General features: G+C 38.1%; 1 protein-coding gene across 4 annotated transcripts in view; it reads left to right on the top strand.

Moving 5' to 3' along the window:
- Positions 1 to 14,101, top strand: part of PTPN1 (protein tyrosine phosphatase non-receptor type 1) — a 46,258-nt gene that overhangs the window by 21,828 nt on the left and 10,329 nt on the right. For 2 of the 4 annotated variants that reach the window (XM_063349916.1, XM_063349919.1), the window contains 3 exons: positions 7,531 to 7,621; positions 9,335 to 9,435; positions 11,434 to 11,532. In XM_063349916.1, coding sequence (XP_063205986.1) covers positions 7,531 to 7,621; positions 9,335 to 9,435; positions 11,434 to 11,532 — 291 coding nt within the window. The remainder of the gene's footprint in view (positions 1 to 7,530; positions 7,622 to 9,334; positions 9,436 to 11,433; positions 11,533 to 14,101) is intronic. The other 2 variants (XM_063349917.1, XM_063349918.1) reach the window with 1 other exon arrangement.

Below are 14,101 nucleotides of genomic sequence, written 5' to 3'. Positions count from 1 at the left end.
TTAAATACGTGAAAGTCTAGCAAGTGTTTGAAAATATTTGCATAATTTTGAGGGAATTCAGGGGAGAAATATGTAGCTGCTTGATGATTTAAAAAACAAAAAACTGAAATCAAACCCAACTTCTTAAAAAAAGCAGTAAAACTTTAGAATATTAGTGACTAATGAGCATGAAAGTGAACAGTGTACCTATACAAATGATGAAACAGTGAGCCAGGAATGATGTTGTGGCAGATAGCTTGAACCTCACTTTATCACGTTGTAAATCTTGCTGGAAATCAAAAGCAGGAGTCCTCAGTTTTATTATTTTATTTATTTAATTAATTGGATGAGCCCATTTATCTTAAGATTAAATGGTGATAATGGATTATGCAGTTATTTGGGACAATAGTAACAATAGTCTTGCTTTCTTAACATTAACTGAGGTTGTTAACACTGTATGTAGTATCTCTGAAAGATAAGAGAGGATTCTGAGCGAGTATAAATAAAAAGGCGTTCCGTGGTTCCTATTGCATGAAGTCAGAGATCCCCTTGAGAAACCGTAAACTGTCTGCAGTGGTTCCAAGGGCATCTCTTGTCCTTTTGCTTCCAATTTCCAACTTGTCATTTGCAGATTCTCTAAACTCTAGAAAATATCTTGGTTATGCAGCACGCTGATCTGGTTATGCTGTGAAAAGGTGTGAGAAGAAGCTTTTCTCATCCCTCCCTCACCTTCTAGTACTTGCAGGTTTTATGTCTTTTTTTCCTCCCCTCTCCACTGTCCCTGAAGTCTGCAAAGTCTACACACGTGGTCTTTGCCTCATTGCTGGTTGGGGTTTTTTATGTGGTGGTAGCTCTGTAAAAGTTGTAGCGCTGTTAGGCGGCTTGTGAGACATCAGAATGAAAATATTAGGTAACTAGGAAAGGAGGACTCTGTTTATAACCACAGTTGTCCATTTATGAAGCCTGGAATACCCTACAGACCAGAAATTACACATTTTTAAACTCGTACAAAACCCATACTGCAAATAAATTAAGGTCTGGATTTGCTACGCAGACTAAATTCCTTTAGGACTTATGTGGACATCTGGGCTGTCAGATGCACCAGTCTATTTGAGATGAGGTTAAACCAAAACTCTCTATCTGGAGACCTCTAATGTTTGGGCAAATCAAGATCTGGATCTCATCTCCGTGATTATTTTTCTTATAGGAGAAGAGTAACTGAGTTAGAACCTCTTGACACTTTAATGAGACTGTGGTTTATTTCCTGGCACTGACTTTGTTTGATGAAACAGATGGCAAAGCTTTTCTTTTGCACAACAGCTGTCAAGAAAAAGCCATTTCATCTTCTCAAAAGTCTCTATCCTTCCAGTAATGTCTAAGATATACTTCTGGAGCAGACTGAATAGCTGGGAGGAAAAATAGAGATGGATGTGAAGAAGGGAACTTCAGTTGTTTTCTTATGCTGACCCTCCATTCAGTTGTTTCCTGTTTTGGCAGTGAATACATGACTACAAAACAGCAGAAGTAGAGTGTTCCTGCCAGCTACTCTGAACTTCTTCTGTTATGGGTCATAAATTTCAAGGACAAACTGTATTTTGAACTTACTGAAATTTGAGAAGTCTCATGTAATTCTTTAACCTAATACTAGAGTTTAGATCTTTGATCTCCCTTGCTCTGCTGCAACCCTCAAAAATCAGAATTGAAAACTCATTTTTTACTCATGCAGATAATGAAGAAATATGAGAATCTGAACAGCTGAGTTCTGCAGAATTGAAATGATTTATTCTACAGCAATGTCTTCCTTTTGACAACATGCAAAATAAATATAATACTGTTAAAATTTTGAAATGACACAAGTCTATGACTTTCTCTGTTCTGGAAGTACATACCCAAGTTGTAAGAACCATTCAGGTGCAAGTGTTTAACTGGGCATTTACAGTGTTCAGTTGTCTACCATGATGAAGTGGGTACAATAAAGTACTGCAGGATTTACTTTAATAATTCTTAAATTTCTACAGTTAGGCATGTTGAAACTAGTTCAATGGTGAGAAACAGTCTATAATATTTGCTGGCTGCAATAAACGTGGGCCCAGAAAAAATGAGTACACTTTCACAAGTGCTGATATGATTTAATAACACAATCATGCCCAGTTTACATTCTCCTGGGGGGTTATTTCCGTGCCTGCAACCAGCTGACTAGTATCAGAAACTCTGCTTACGCTGCCTTGCCACAACCTGTTCCAGATTGCCCACATAGTGCTGAATTAGCAAGGGGCTTTCTAGGAAAACCATGTTGCAAGTTTGTGATTTTTATTTTTTTTTAATTTATTTATTTATTTTAAACTCACGTAATAGTGTTGTTGAACTTTAAACAAGCCTGACCCTTTCTGTCTCTGTGCTACTTGACCTCAGGAAGAAGCTTGGCATACCAGCCTACTGGCTTTTTTTGAGGGACATTAATAAGCAAATCAGTACTACCGTATTTTACTTGAAAGCAAAACTGAGAGACTAGATAAAAATTTTTGTAAAGGATATTAAAATCTACATTTATTTAATTTATCTGGCTAAAATTCTGCAGCTTGTAGTTAAGATTAATGTTATGTCATGCGATTGTCTGCTCATGTATCTGATCTTTAGCTGACTTGTTACCTGCAAGTTACATCCTCATTTCTTGTCCCTGTCCAAATATCCATATGTAGAGTTTAATATAGGATAAGATATCCAGTCTTCCTTGTCAAAGTGGGTTGAATGAACAGTGGATCTATGTATGCTTCAGATCTTACCAAGGCCCTTTTGTTGAGGAATCAGCTTGGTGCTTCTCAGTGACTCAGTTCGCTCCCTTACACACTGAATCTGAAGACCTTTTCCCATTTGTGTAAAGTAGCTGGTTATTATGGATCTTTAGTACTACCCGTTTTTCTTGTGGTCTTCTGTATGGGTTCTTTGCCACCTCATATATTTGTGGGGGTATTTCCATTCTGAAATCAGCCTGTAACGACATCTCAGAAAACAGCAGCTTTCACTTGACTTTAGTGTAACTTTTTTCTTCTACTTTTACAGCTTTTACAGCATGGTTATCTTTTTTTTTTTTTTCAGTGCTAGCTTTAAGAGGAAACGTATGGGGTTTTTTAAGCTCTTAAGCTAAAACTACTTTTTTATGTAAGCCTTTATATACTTGTTGTGAATTGCTTTCCTTAATGTGACTGTTCAGCAGAGAGATTACTGTGCGCTTCTGTAGCCCGTGATAAGATCTTGGCGATTGCCGCTTCCCGTAGGAACTGAACTATTAAAATGACAGTATATCGTTATGTCTTAGTCTGAGCTACTCCGGAGTTTATGGTGTAATAAAATAGTGTGATCAAATTGAGGCCTGCTGCAGAGTTCCCTGGGAGCCTTTCTTTTGAATCTGAAGGCCTTTAGACTGGACAGTTAGTTTCTCTTCTGGAAATACTGACATTCAAATCTATGCAACGTTGCATCGTGCTTGAGTGACTGATGTCATGAACACCTCTTCATGTCATTTTACCCAATTCTTACTTGAAGATCTTGGGGTATATCTTCTCTCTCTTAATCTCCCATGGGTGTCTGAACAAGATGGGGAAAGTATAGTCAAACACGCTGTCGTGCTGAGTTGACATGTGGCAGCTGTAGTGTGGTGCAGAGTACCAGCAGCTAGGCCAGGTAAGAAAGTTTGCAGAAAATATGTACTGAGCAAAGTGGGTGATTTGACAGATATGGGACTCCAGAGGAGTTACGGGTTAGGAGACTGAAAGGAGGGTAATTTTTTGAAGGCTGAGAGGAATGGAAAGAAAGGGCTGTGGGCTACAGAGTGACTCACTACTGTGAGGTTTCTGGCAGGGGGAAGGGAGGAAGGGTCAGGCATTCTTGTACAGAAGGCTTTGGGACAAGGGGCTGAGAGCCACCATGAACACCTCTTGCTGATGAACATCTGTAAGACTGGAAAGTAAGGCTATGTTCATGGGATGGTTCCCTTTTTTCTGAAAAATACAGCCATCTGCCCTTGTATTCTGTGTCCTTTCTTTGTGCACGAAATGTGATGCTGTCAGGCTAAGTGGAACCCATTCATGCAACTGAGAGCAACCTTCTCCCATAAAGCACTAAAGAACTTCTTATTCCAGTCACTACTGCAAATTAACAGCAACAAGAACTTCCCATTTGAAGAAGAGTGCTTCAGCAGACTTCCTCTTTCCATCCCCTGGGGTGGTTTCTGGGGGTGTTTGCACAGGGTACAGGACCAGGAGATGAGTGGCGTGGAATGACTCATGCTCAAAACCAGAAGCATTTGACTTTGGAAAACTGACTTCAGTTCTAGCCCTTCCTCTTTAAAGTTTTATGTTGCATGACCTTTTAAATGAAATGTCGAGCTTCCTTTTCAAATGGCAGGATCTCTACAGTGTGACTGTGAGTGTGATTCAAGAAGGTGTTTCGTAACTTTTGTCCATCCCTATGTCCATCAACTAACTTCAGTTCTCGTGACATCACTGGCTTCAAGTTCCTCATAGCATAATAATTATGTGCTTTGAATGAGGCTGCTTTCTCCAGTGTGGAGATCCTGTAGTACTATTACTAGACATATTCTGAGATCGCCCTAACACCAGTGAGCATCAGTGGTTCCGTGACCCCTGCAGTAACCAATAACAGAAGTTTTTGAGGAATGTAAAAGAAAGCCTGTAACATGGCCGTTTTACGTAACTTGTCACTAGATTGTTTCCTTCCAATAATTTTCTCTGTTGAAGGCCACCTGATTTCCAGTAAAGTCAGCTTCATATCCTGGAAGTGATCTTATGTTAATTTTTTTTTATTGTCACTTTAGATATTCTAGCAACTGCTATACCCCTCCCAGCCCCCCAAAAAAACCAACCAACCAAACAAAAAAACCCCACAAACCCAACCAAAACCCCAAAACACTTTTATTCCATATTGCTGAGAAGCGTATGCCCCATCTTTTCAGGCATGGATTTGGCCACTGAGGTCCAGGCAGAATGCTGTCCAGGATTTCCTATTTTATTGGTGTTCATTACCTTCAGAAATGAAGTGCTACATGCTAGTTGGATTTTCGTGCAAGGTAACAGCTTGCCTGTTCTCATATCTAGGTCCCTTATTTTATTAGCACCCCACCCCATTTTTTTTTCCTGTTGAAATGTGCTTCAGAAATGTATTACACTTTTTAAATTGTCTGTGTTTCTGGAAGGTACATGGGTAACTTCTTTCTTTTCATTTTCTCTGTGCCTATGGGAGTTATGCATCTCCTAGAACTCCCTTATTCTTTAAGTACCTTTAGGTATTGTAGTATCTTTAAAAAGTTCTAATGTATGGTAGCAAGGTAGTAGCCAGCTCTCTATTCTCTGAACAAGAAATTACCAGTTTCAGATCCTTAAATATGTGATATTGGTATTTGAATCTGTGGAACTCTCCAAGGCTTAGGGGTAGTCTGTATGTGCACATAAACTTTTTATATTAGAATGCTTTTGTATTATTCCATATCTGTCATGAAGCATTTCATCCGTTTCCTTTTTTAAAAGAGGGGACAGTTCTTTTCAAACTTGCTAATGCTGTGAACGGAAACAGTGTAGATTAGTGCTGCTGCTAATTTAACACAATATTTCCAGCAAAAATGCCTAAGGGTCTTTTGGTTCAGTTTGCATTTTGCTGGGGTTTGGGGTTTTTTTTGTTGTTTGGGGGTTTTTTTATATGAACCTTAAGTGGTGGGCTGGTTGTGTTGGTTTTCGTTGGTTGTTTTTTTTTTTTAAACACTTAAAAAAAAATAACATATGCAGGCTCTGTGGGAAATGTGGTTAGAGATCTAGAAAACCCTTTTTCCTAGTTCCCTGTTTTTGTCTCTTGTTAATCCTGTACAGTCAGTACAGAAGAAGAATAAACCCCTGCAAAATACAAAGTCACCAACGTAGTGTCAGAGACGAATTTATGAAAACTTCCATTTTAGCTGCCTCGTGTTTGAGATATTAGACTGTGGCAGTCAAGATCGTATTCTCCAGACTGCATTCTTCATAAGCAGAAATACTGGCAGCCATGTGTTAAGTTATAAAAAGATAGCAGCTGATGTCAGGGCTTATTTCAGTGAGCAGCCATTTCAGAATACTGTACTAATTTTGAGCAGGTATATGTAAAATAGAACTCTTCCCTTGACATGTAGCAGTCGGTGTAAATTGATACATATCTGAATAACGGGGGTAGAAAAAGATGAGTAAGTAATAAGCTGCAGTAGATAGCCCACTTAAAAAAAAAAAAATCTTCAGCATTGTACATGATTCTTTATGCAAAACTGAGAGGAACAGAAAAACTGTTCAGTTTGGCCTGCATTTTAGGGATTAGATTTTCGAGCTGGTATAAAATCCTCCTGCTCTGATGTTGCAAAACTACCACAGTTTGAACCAGAGCTTGAGCTAGTTTGAAACTATTAATAGAGGAGTGCCAGTGATCTATAGATCACAAGCAGCCCTCCAAATGCACAGAAACCTCTCCTCTGGTCACGCTGGCTGTGGATCAACACCATGCTCAAATATGTCTGTACCTGGACAGATAATTAATATTAAACTCTGCTTCATTTGGTTGGCCATGTTTACAGAAATAATTTCATTCAATGAAAGAGGATGAATTTAGCTCAATAATTTGTTTTTAATGATGATTTTTTTTTTAGTGATCTCTGGGACACATTTCGTGTATGTGCTCAATGCCTGTTTTAGGATTTCTTAAACTTAATTATGCTATTGGAATAGCAGCTCTACAGTAAATCCATTCCTTCAGTTTTCATTAATTTCAGTTAAATCTAACAGCTTCCCCCTGAAGTTCCTAGTACTATATTTTTTTAGTAATTGCATATTTGTGTCAGATTTATTTACAATGTGAAGTTCTGTTTCTAGAAATTGGGACTAATGTCCAAGGACAGCAGAATTCTTTTTATTATAACTCTTGAAATTTTCTCAGATATGCATCTGAAAAAACATGAAAGAAACCTTAATTATATGCTTGAGATGATATATATTTTTTTATTTGAGCATGTGAATTGAATAAAAATAACTTTTGCCATTTGCAGTTTTGTGACGTCTTGCTGATGTGATCTTAGACAAGTCACTGCTCCGTGTGTGTGTTTGGTGCCAAGGAGGGTAGACAAGTTTTTTCTCTCACAATTAAGGTTTTCTAATTGCTGCTTAGTTAGAAGTACAATTAATAGTTTCATTGATAGTGGAATCAATTGCTTAAAGCAGTTCATATGAAAGTGCTTTGGGGCAGAGACCCTGCTCCATCAGGAGTGTCAAGGCATAAGGTCTGGTAAATGTTCTGCTACTTTATTATGCAAGCTAATAATATTTTAACACACAAGTAACATTAGTGTTGAATTCTGATAAATTTAAACTTAATTCCTAAGTTGGAGGCCAAAGTGCTTTCTCTCCAGAACTCCCACACGTGAAGATGTGAAGTCAAATGGGTGTTTGTCTTAAAATAGCAATGGTATGATGATATTAGATGGATTTGTATCTAAGACTTTATTTTATTTTTTTTTTGTTTCAGGACATCAGGCATGAAGCCAGTGATTTTCCATGTAAAGTGGCCAAACATCCCAGAAACAAAAATAGAAATAGGTACAGAGATGTCAGCCCCTGTAAGTACACTTTCTTTTCCATTGTTTGTAATAAAACTGTTGACCTCTAATGACTTCTTCTCACAGCTAAATGTTCTTTGTAAGAACAAGATTTCTGTTTGATGGATATTCAACCAAGACAATTCTTTTTGTTAGTAAATTTATTTATGAGATAGATGTCACAGGATGCCATTATATCCATTGGATTATACTAGAGCAGCATACTATATATTCTGTATTTGTTGGCAGAAATCTGAAGAAAGGAACTTGCTTTTCCTTTGAATTCTTTTGCTAGAGAAGAATGGTGGCTGAAGTAGCATTAATAAAATTGCAAGTATCCTTTCTGTTGCAGTGTACTTACTAGAGCATCCTTCTACTCAGTATAGCATAACTGCCCCCATTGGGAGACAGGGAAGTCTTGCAGAAAATATACGACTACTAGAAGTAAATCTAAGATAATTAGAACAGAGAAAAGGGGACGTTTGCAAAGGTGGTAATACTAGTGTGAGACCTGTGTTTCTGAAATGATTATCATTACATATTCTGGTGGGAAGCGCATCTTTGAGCCTGTGTCCTCTGTACAAGGCACAGCTCAGTTTGGTGCTGCAGCCTGTCTTTCCTTCCATGATCCCATGAACAAAGACAGTGACATTCAGACTCTCCTGTGCCCGGCACGCTGTGCTTCTGGGTGTGCACAGAAGTACAGAACTAGTCAAATGGCTGGCAGATAATACCTGATGTATCAGACACTAAAGAAAGTCCACAGCCGGTTCACTAAACTGCACTAAATGACAATGCCTGTTCTGGGACTTCTCTCCCTCTTGACGCGTGCAGTGCTGCCGCCTGTCTTAAATGCAGAGTTTCTATAGGTCACTGGGAAAAGTCTTATCTTCTGTTCAAAGACAACAATTTTATTGTCTATCGGAAAACTTTTATACTTACTGGTTAAAAGTTACTGAAGCCTTTGGGGCAAGTGACTAGGAACAATAATGTTGCGCATGGTTTTGCTTTACTGAGTAGTTCCAATATTTGGGGTTGTGAGCAACAAATGATTCCTTTTTGCCTTTAGATAATACTGCTTCCACTCTATTTCACTTTTTTGCAAAATGTGTTCTTTTGTTGGTGTTTTTTTTCTAATCCTAAATGGAGCAAGCTGAGACTAACAAAAGAGCAATGAAATTACCTTTGCTGTAATTCTTGAATTTTGATCATTTTTTCTGTACATTAAGGTGTGGTTGGGTTGGGGACAGTAGCTAAATGTCTACCAGAAGAATAAGAAGTCTCTGTTCTGTTTGTCCAATATATGTTCAAGCAAACCTTTAAGAACCTTGAACAAACTGAGTTTGAATGTTTAAGCTGCAAAAGATAAACAATTGTGTAATTAGATTTATTTAAAAACAGTAACTCGACAACTGTACAAATAGGTCAGTGTGATCTGGTTGGTAAATTAGTGTTGTGATTACTTCAGATACAAATATTTCCATTCTTGCAATGTATTCTTGGAAGAGGCAGTGCAACTTCTGTTCACGGCTCTGCTGTAGTGCTGTTCTCGTAGTACCTGTGTTGTATTTCCAGAGTTACAAGCACCAGTGAACACTTCTGCGCTACCTGTGATTAAGCTCTTTTCATTCTTCAGGACGACTCAGCTTCTTTGATCCTAACGCGTGATGAGGTTGTGCATGGATTGTGCTGTGTTGCATATACATTAACCAGTGTTTTCTAATTATGCTGCAGTTGATCACAGTCGAATTAAGCTAAACCAAGGTGACAATGACTATATCAATGCTAGTTTGATAAAAATGGAAGAGGCCCAAAGGAGCTACATCCTTACCCAGGTAACTGCTGGCAGTGGATAATAAAAACCATATGGTGACTGGAGTTGTTTTTCATAGGTTTTCTTTAGCCTATTATGTTAGTTTTCTTTATTGTAAAGCTAGTTAAGTGTGTATAAACATCTCTGTGTTTATATGAACATATACATAGAACAATTTTATAGAAATGCTATCTATTTCTTTCTGCTTCCTTCAGCACAGACTGACTTTTTGTAGATTATTTTGCTGACTTTGTATATCTGACTTTAGACCCATCTAGGTTAGAAGCTAACGTATATCTAGAAATCTGCCTGGTGGCTTATGACAAGCAACATTTAGTTGTGGTTGAAATGAATCACACTTCTCCTAGTTGGAAGGTCAGCACAATGGCTTGAGGCCGCTACAGTCTTAGGTTGCCTGATAAATTCTCTGAACAGAGGTGAACCTCACTTAATGGGAGTGCTTCACGTTTGCAGAACTACATGTGTGAACTTCAAGATGTTCAAAACCTATTTGAAATTACATACTTCAAACATAACAGATACTTATGTTGAGAGGAGCAGACATTTACTGTAATGTATTCAGGAATTTCTTACACCTGACCTTCTGTTTCAAATAAGTAGTACGCTCCACCGTGGATTTTTTGTCAAACATCCTTCTGAAACTGATGTCGTCATTGTAGTATTTATAAATAATGTAGCTCCTAATAACATGGCTTGTAAAAGGTCCAAGTTGGGCAATGCTGATGTTCCCACCTTTGATGTGAGAGGAAAGCTATAAATACAGACTTTAGTGATGGGAATATGGGGGTCAGGAGGGAAGTGGCTTTTTTTCACCAAATCTGTGAATTCCGCACCTATCTATATAACAAATTTAAAAATACCCGGATACTTTGTTGTCTTGTTCTGAGAGCTAGCAACTGTGCCAGAATTCTTGTTTGTCTTAAATGTTTGGTTCCCTGGAGACTGTCCTGGTCGCTAATCTTGACCTTTTTTTTTTTTTTTTTTACCCCTTCCTCCCACACTTCAGATAAAGGTAGACTGGGATTAATATTTTCAAGCGGCAGCTCTTCCTTCCTCTTTCTAGAGAATAAAGATAAATCTAAGGAAGAAGTGGACAGTACAGTGTTCAATATGAAAATTATTCTGTGCACACAGCCCTTACTCCAGTTATTCACGACAGGGGAGGTTGATCATAGGGTTGAACTGATAGACCTGTATGTGGAATGGTCAAATGTGCAGCTAACAGGTACTAGTTATCTACTCTGATCCAGAATTTAGTAGATTCACATGGCTTTATTTAAATCCAGTCATTCTTTCTGAGGACCCCGGCCTGCTGTTTTGTCTGAGCAAACTGATGGACAGCAAATAGGAGAGGCACAATGATCCTGGTTTGTGTTGCCCAAAATTCAGAGCAGTGGTTTTGGAGTAGAGAAGAGCAAAGAAACATAGCACAGACAACAAGTTATAAGGAAATCTATTTTGTGAGTAGATAGTAGTCTTTAAAAGGAGTTATCATTTTGTTCAGTCACAAAGCAGATCCATGAAGATTCTGGAAAACCATATAACTTACTACTGATCTGGCATTTTTTCAGTCTGTTGAATGTTTGTCCATTCAGTCTAGTGACTTTCAAGTATTATGAATAACAATGACGTATTACAGAATAGTTCAGCATAAATGTTAATTCTGTTCTTAGTCAGTGAGGTTTTATTTCCCCATATGTATACCTTTCCTAAGAAAGTTCTCTCAGCATTTTTCACTCCCAGTTCTCTTCTTGCAAATGAGACTGGTTCTATCTTCCTGTTATGTATGGGGGGAAAGATTAACCATGCTTTCATGGGTAAATTCATAGTGTTAAAATGGAACTTAAAGCTGTATCACAGCGGGTTTTTTTACAGTTTGAAATGAGAAGTTGCTTGTTACTTGTCTAAATTTATTGCCTAGTGAAGTAATTTTTATTGGGGGACATTGAACTGACATTACAGAAAATAATGCTTATTTCTGGGGATTCTGTCTCTGCAGGGACCTTTGCCAAATACTTGTGGTCACTTCTGGGAGATGGTTTGGGAGCAGAAAAGCCGTGGTGTTGTCATGTTGAACAGAGTGATGGAAAAGGGATCCGTAAGTACTTACCCAGTTCTAGCTATGTGTTTATTGCGTGTTTATGGTTTTTCTTTAAAAAGAAAAAAAAACACACACAAAAAAACCCAAACGAACAGAAAACAAACAAACAAACCCAAAGAATGGGGAGGGAGCGGAGGAATGACAGCCATCAGTAATTTTATCTAAGAAATTATACCTAGAATTGAATACCCGGTGAACCAATCTTAGTGCAGTCAGAAAATTGCTCAGTTTGTAATTGCAGGTTTTAATTTCTTCTGAATGTGCTGAAATAAGGCATGAACACAATGTGACTCTTCACACACATGAATATTTGGTCTCTACTGCTAACCTAGCTATCTGAATGTGGTTCTTTTCAGTGTATACAGATTGCACCTCTCAAAGATTATTTACACCAAGTGTTCATTCACAAGCATTATGAAATGGTTTTGAAGTGGTTACGGAGGCACTTTGACTCCAAGTTTCTTTCGTGCAGTAAGAGCTCTGATTGTTAAATGTATCATCTAGGCATGTTGTGTCATTGTTTTACAAAATGCATTAAAGGTATGAAGGGAACAGGGCCACAACTGAAAGTACTTCTCCTGGTGTCTGTCTTAAGGGATAATCTTCTGGGCGCTGTGGAACCAGCGGTTGAGCCGGTGCTTTACTTGCTGGGACAAGTGCAGTGGGCTGAGGTCTGTCCAGGCCTTTTTGGAAGTTTACATTAGACAATACAGGCAGAAGATGAAGGGAAACAATAGTTGAACAAACAATTGGGGTTATTTTAAGTAATTTACCTTCAGACAGATAAAAAGTTATGGTTCCTTGGGCACGTGGAGTAGCTGCTGTCTTGAGAAGGAAATGCCTCAGCCTTTCCGATGGTGGAGAAGACGGAACAGTCAGGCATGGGTTTCATCCGTGGGTCAGAGTTCTGCCTCTGTGCTAATTCCACAGCTACCGTCCTTAAAGTGGACTTGGCAGCTGTGCAAATTTGAGACAAAAGCAATTTTAAACACTCATAGAAATGCACAATTTAAAGTTGAATGATAGTGTAGTCAGTATAAAGACACTTTGGAGGAGGGATAGCGGGTATGTTGGGTATCCACCAGTGATACATGGGTGGTACATGCTTTTGCATAATCAGGAAAGAATTCCCAATAATCAGGAAGATTCTTGTGAAATGAGTTGTGTTTTAATAAACTGCAGTCTTGATTTTTGAGTGTTTTGCTTTTTTCATAGTGCAAGTGAAATTTAATCTTCAGAAGAGATGCAGTAACCATATTTTTCAACAGTTTCTTCCTTTCCAGCCATTCCTGCTCATTCTCTGCAGTGCCAATAGTTTTGAACAAAAAGAATTATTGTGATCCCTTAGGGCAGGCTGCTTACACTTCTCGGCAAACCTACAGTGCAGCACAACAAAATAAGTGTTTGCAGACACATTTAGTGGAGAAATTAGACAAAGCCAGTTGCTGTTTCTTAAAAATTAATTAAAAAAAAAAGTGCAGAGACTTGTAACTGCATTCTACACCCAGATAAACTAGAGGACGTATTTTGAATAAAAACTAGAATTAGTCTGAGCAAAACCAGTGTTAGTCTACCTATGAATAAAATACTGAAGGGTTTTCTTATTTATTAAAATGCTGTCAGAAATCATTTTAGTCTTGAGAATGCTGTTCTTTTTTCATTGTTCTTTAACTTTAAAGCCATATTATTTGCCGTATTGTTTAATAAAAGAGACATTAGCCATGTCCAACCATCCATTCTTATTGCATGTTTAGGTGTGGGCAAATGGTGGTCATAATCCCGTTTCAGCAGAGCAGTGCTTGGTGGCAGAAGTAGCAGCCGGTTCTCCCAGTCACAATATCCTTCGACTTAACTGTCAGGAACGTGGTTGCATGCTTCCCTATTCGTGGTGCTGCTGAGTTTCTTTAGTTTCAGTTTTACCCTGCACACTGCAAAATGTGATGCTTTTCTATTTGGTTGACTCATTTAAGGTCCTAGCATGTAGCAGGCTTTGCAAAACTAAGCTCTCTGGGAAACCTCACTGAGAAAATAGAAATCCAGTCAGAAGTAGGTAATGGGAATGTTTGCTGAATGCGGGGTTGGTTTTTTTTGTTTGGCACTTTACTTATAAACTGTGCCATGTAAAATCAAAATGATCTCACTGCTATTTTTATTTTTGTGGTGAGTGAATGGAGTAACCCAAAATCTCATCTGATGTTACACTTGGAAATTAGCAATGTTGTAATTCTCTATATGTAGCTTATTCGTGGAATTCATAATACTTCTTCACAGTATGTTCTGCTCTTGTTAACATCTATTTCTTCTTTTGAAATTTAAATATTTGACATGAGGATAATAAAATGCAGAGTAGACTAAAATTCAGATTTTGGCAGAGTGTTGTGGCAGCTTTTATAATTAGACAGTTATTCGATTTTTGCTCCTTGTTCTGACATTAGCTAAAATAAATAATGGCTTTGGTGATTTTGATTAGCTTCCATTGCTTCATTCTCTTTCAGCTTACAGGTAGAAGAAAGAGAGCTCTACCTAAACAAACCTTAGGTATTGTCATGGGTTCAGTCAGGGTCAA

The sequence above is a fragment of the Chroicocephalus ridibundus genome, chromosome 12, assembly GCF_963924245.1.
Source record: "Chroicocephalus ridibundus chromosome 12, bChrRid1.1, whole genome shotgun sequence".
Lineage (NCBI taxonomy): Eukaryota > Metazoa > Chordata > Aves > Charadriiformes > Laridae > Chroicocephalus > Chroicocephalus ridibundus.
Note: the sequence above shows the minus strand (reverse complement) of the source record. Positions and strands in the feature narration are given on the sequence as shown.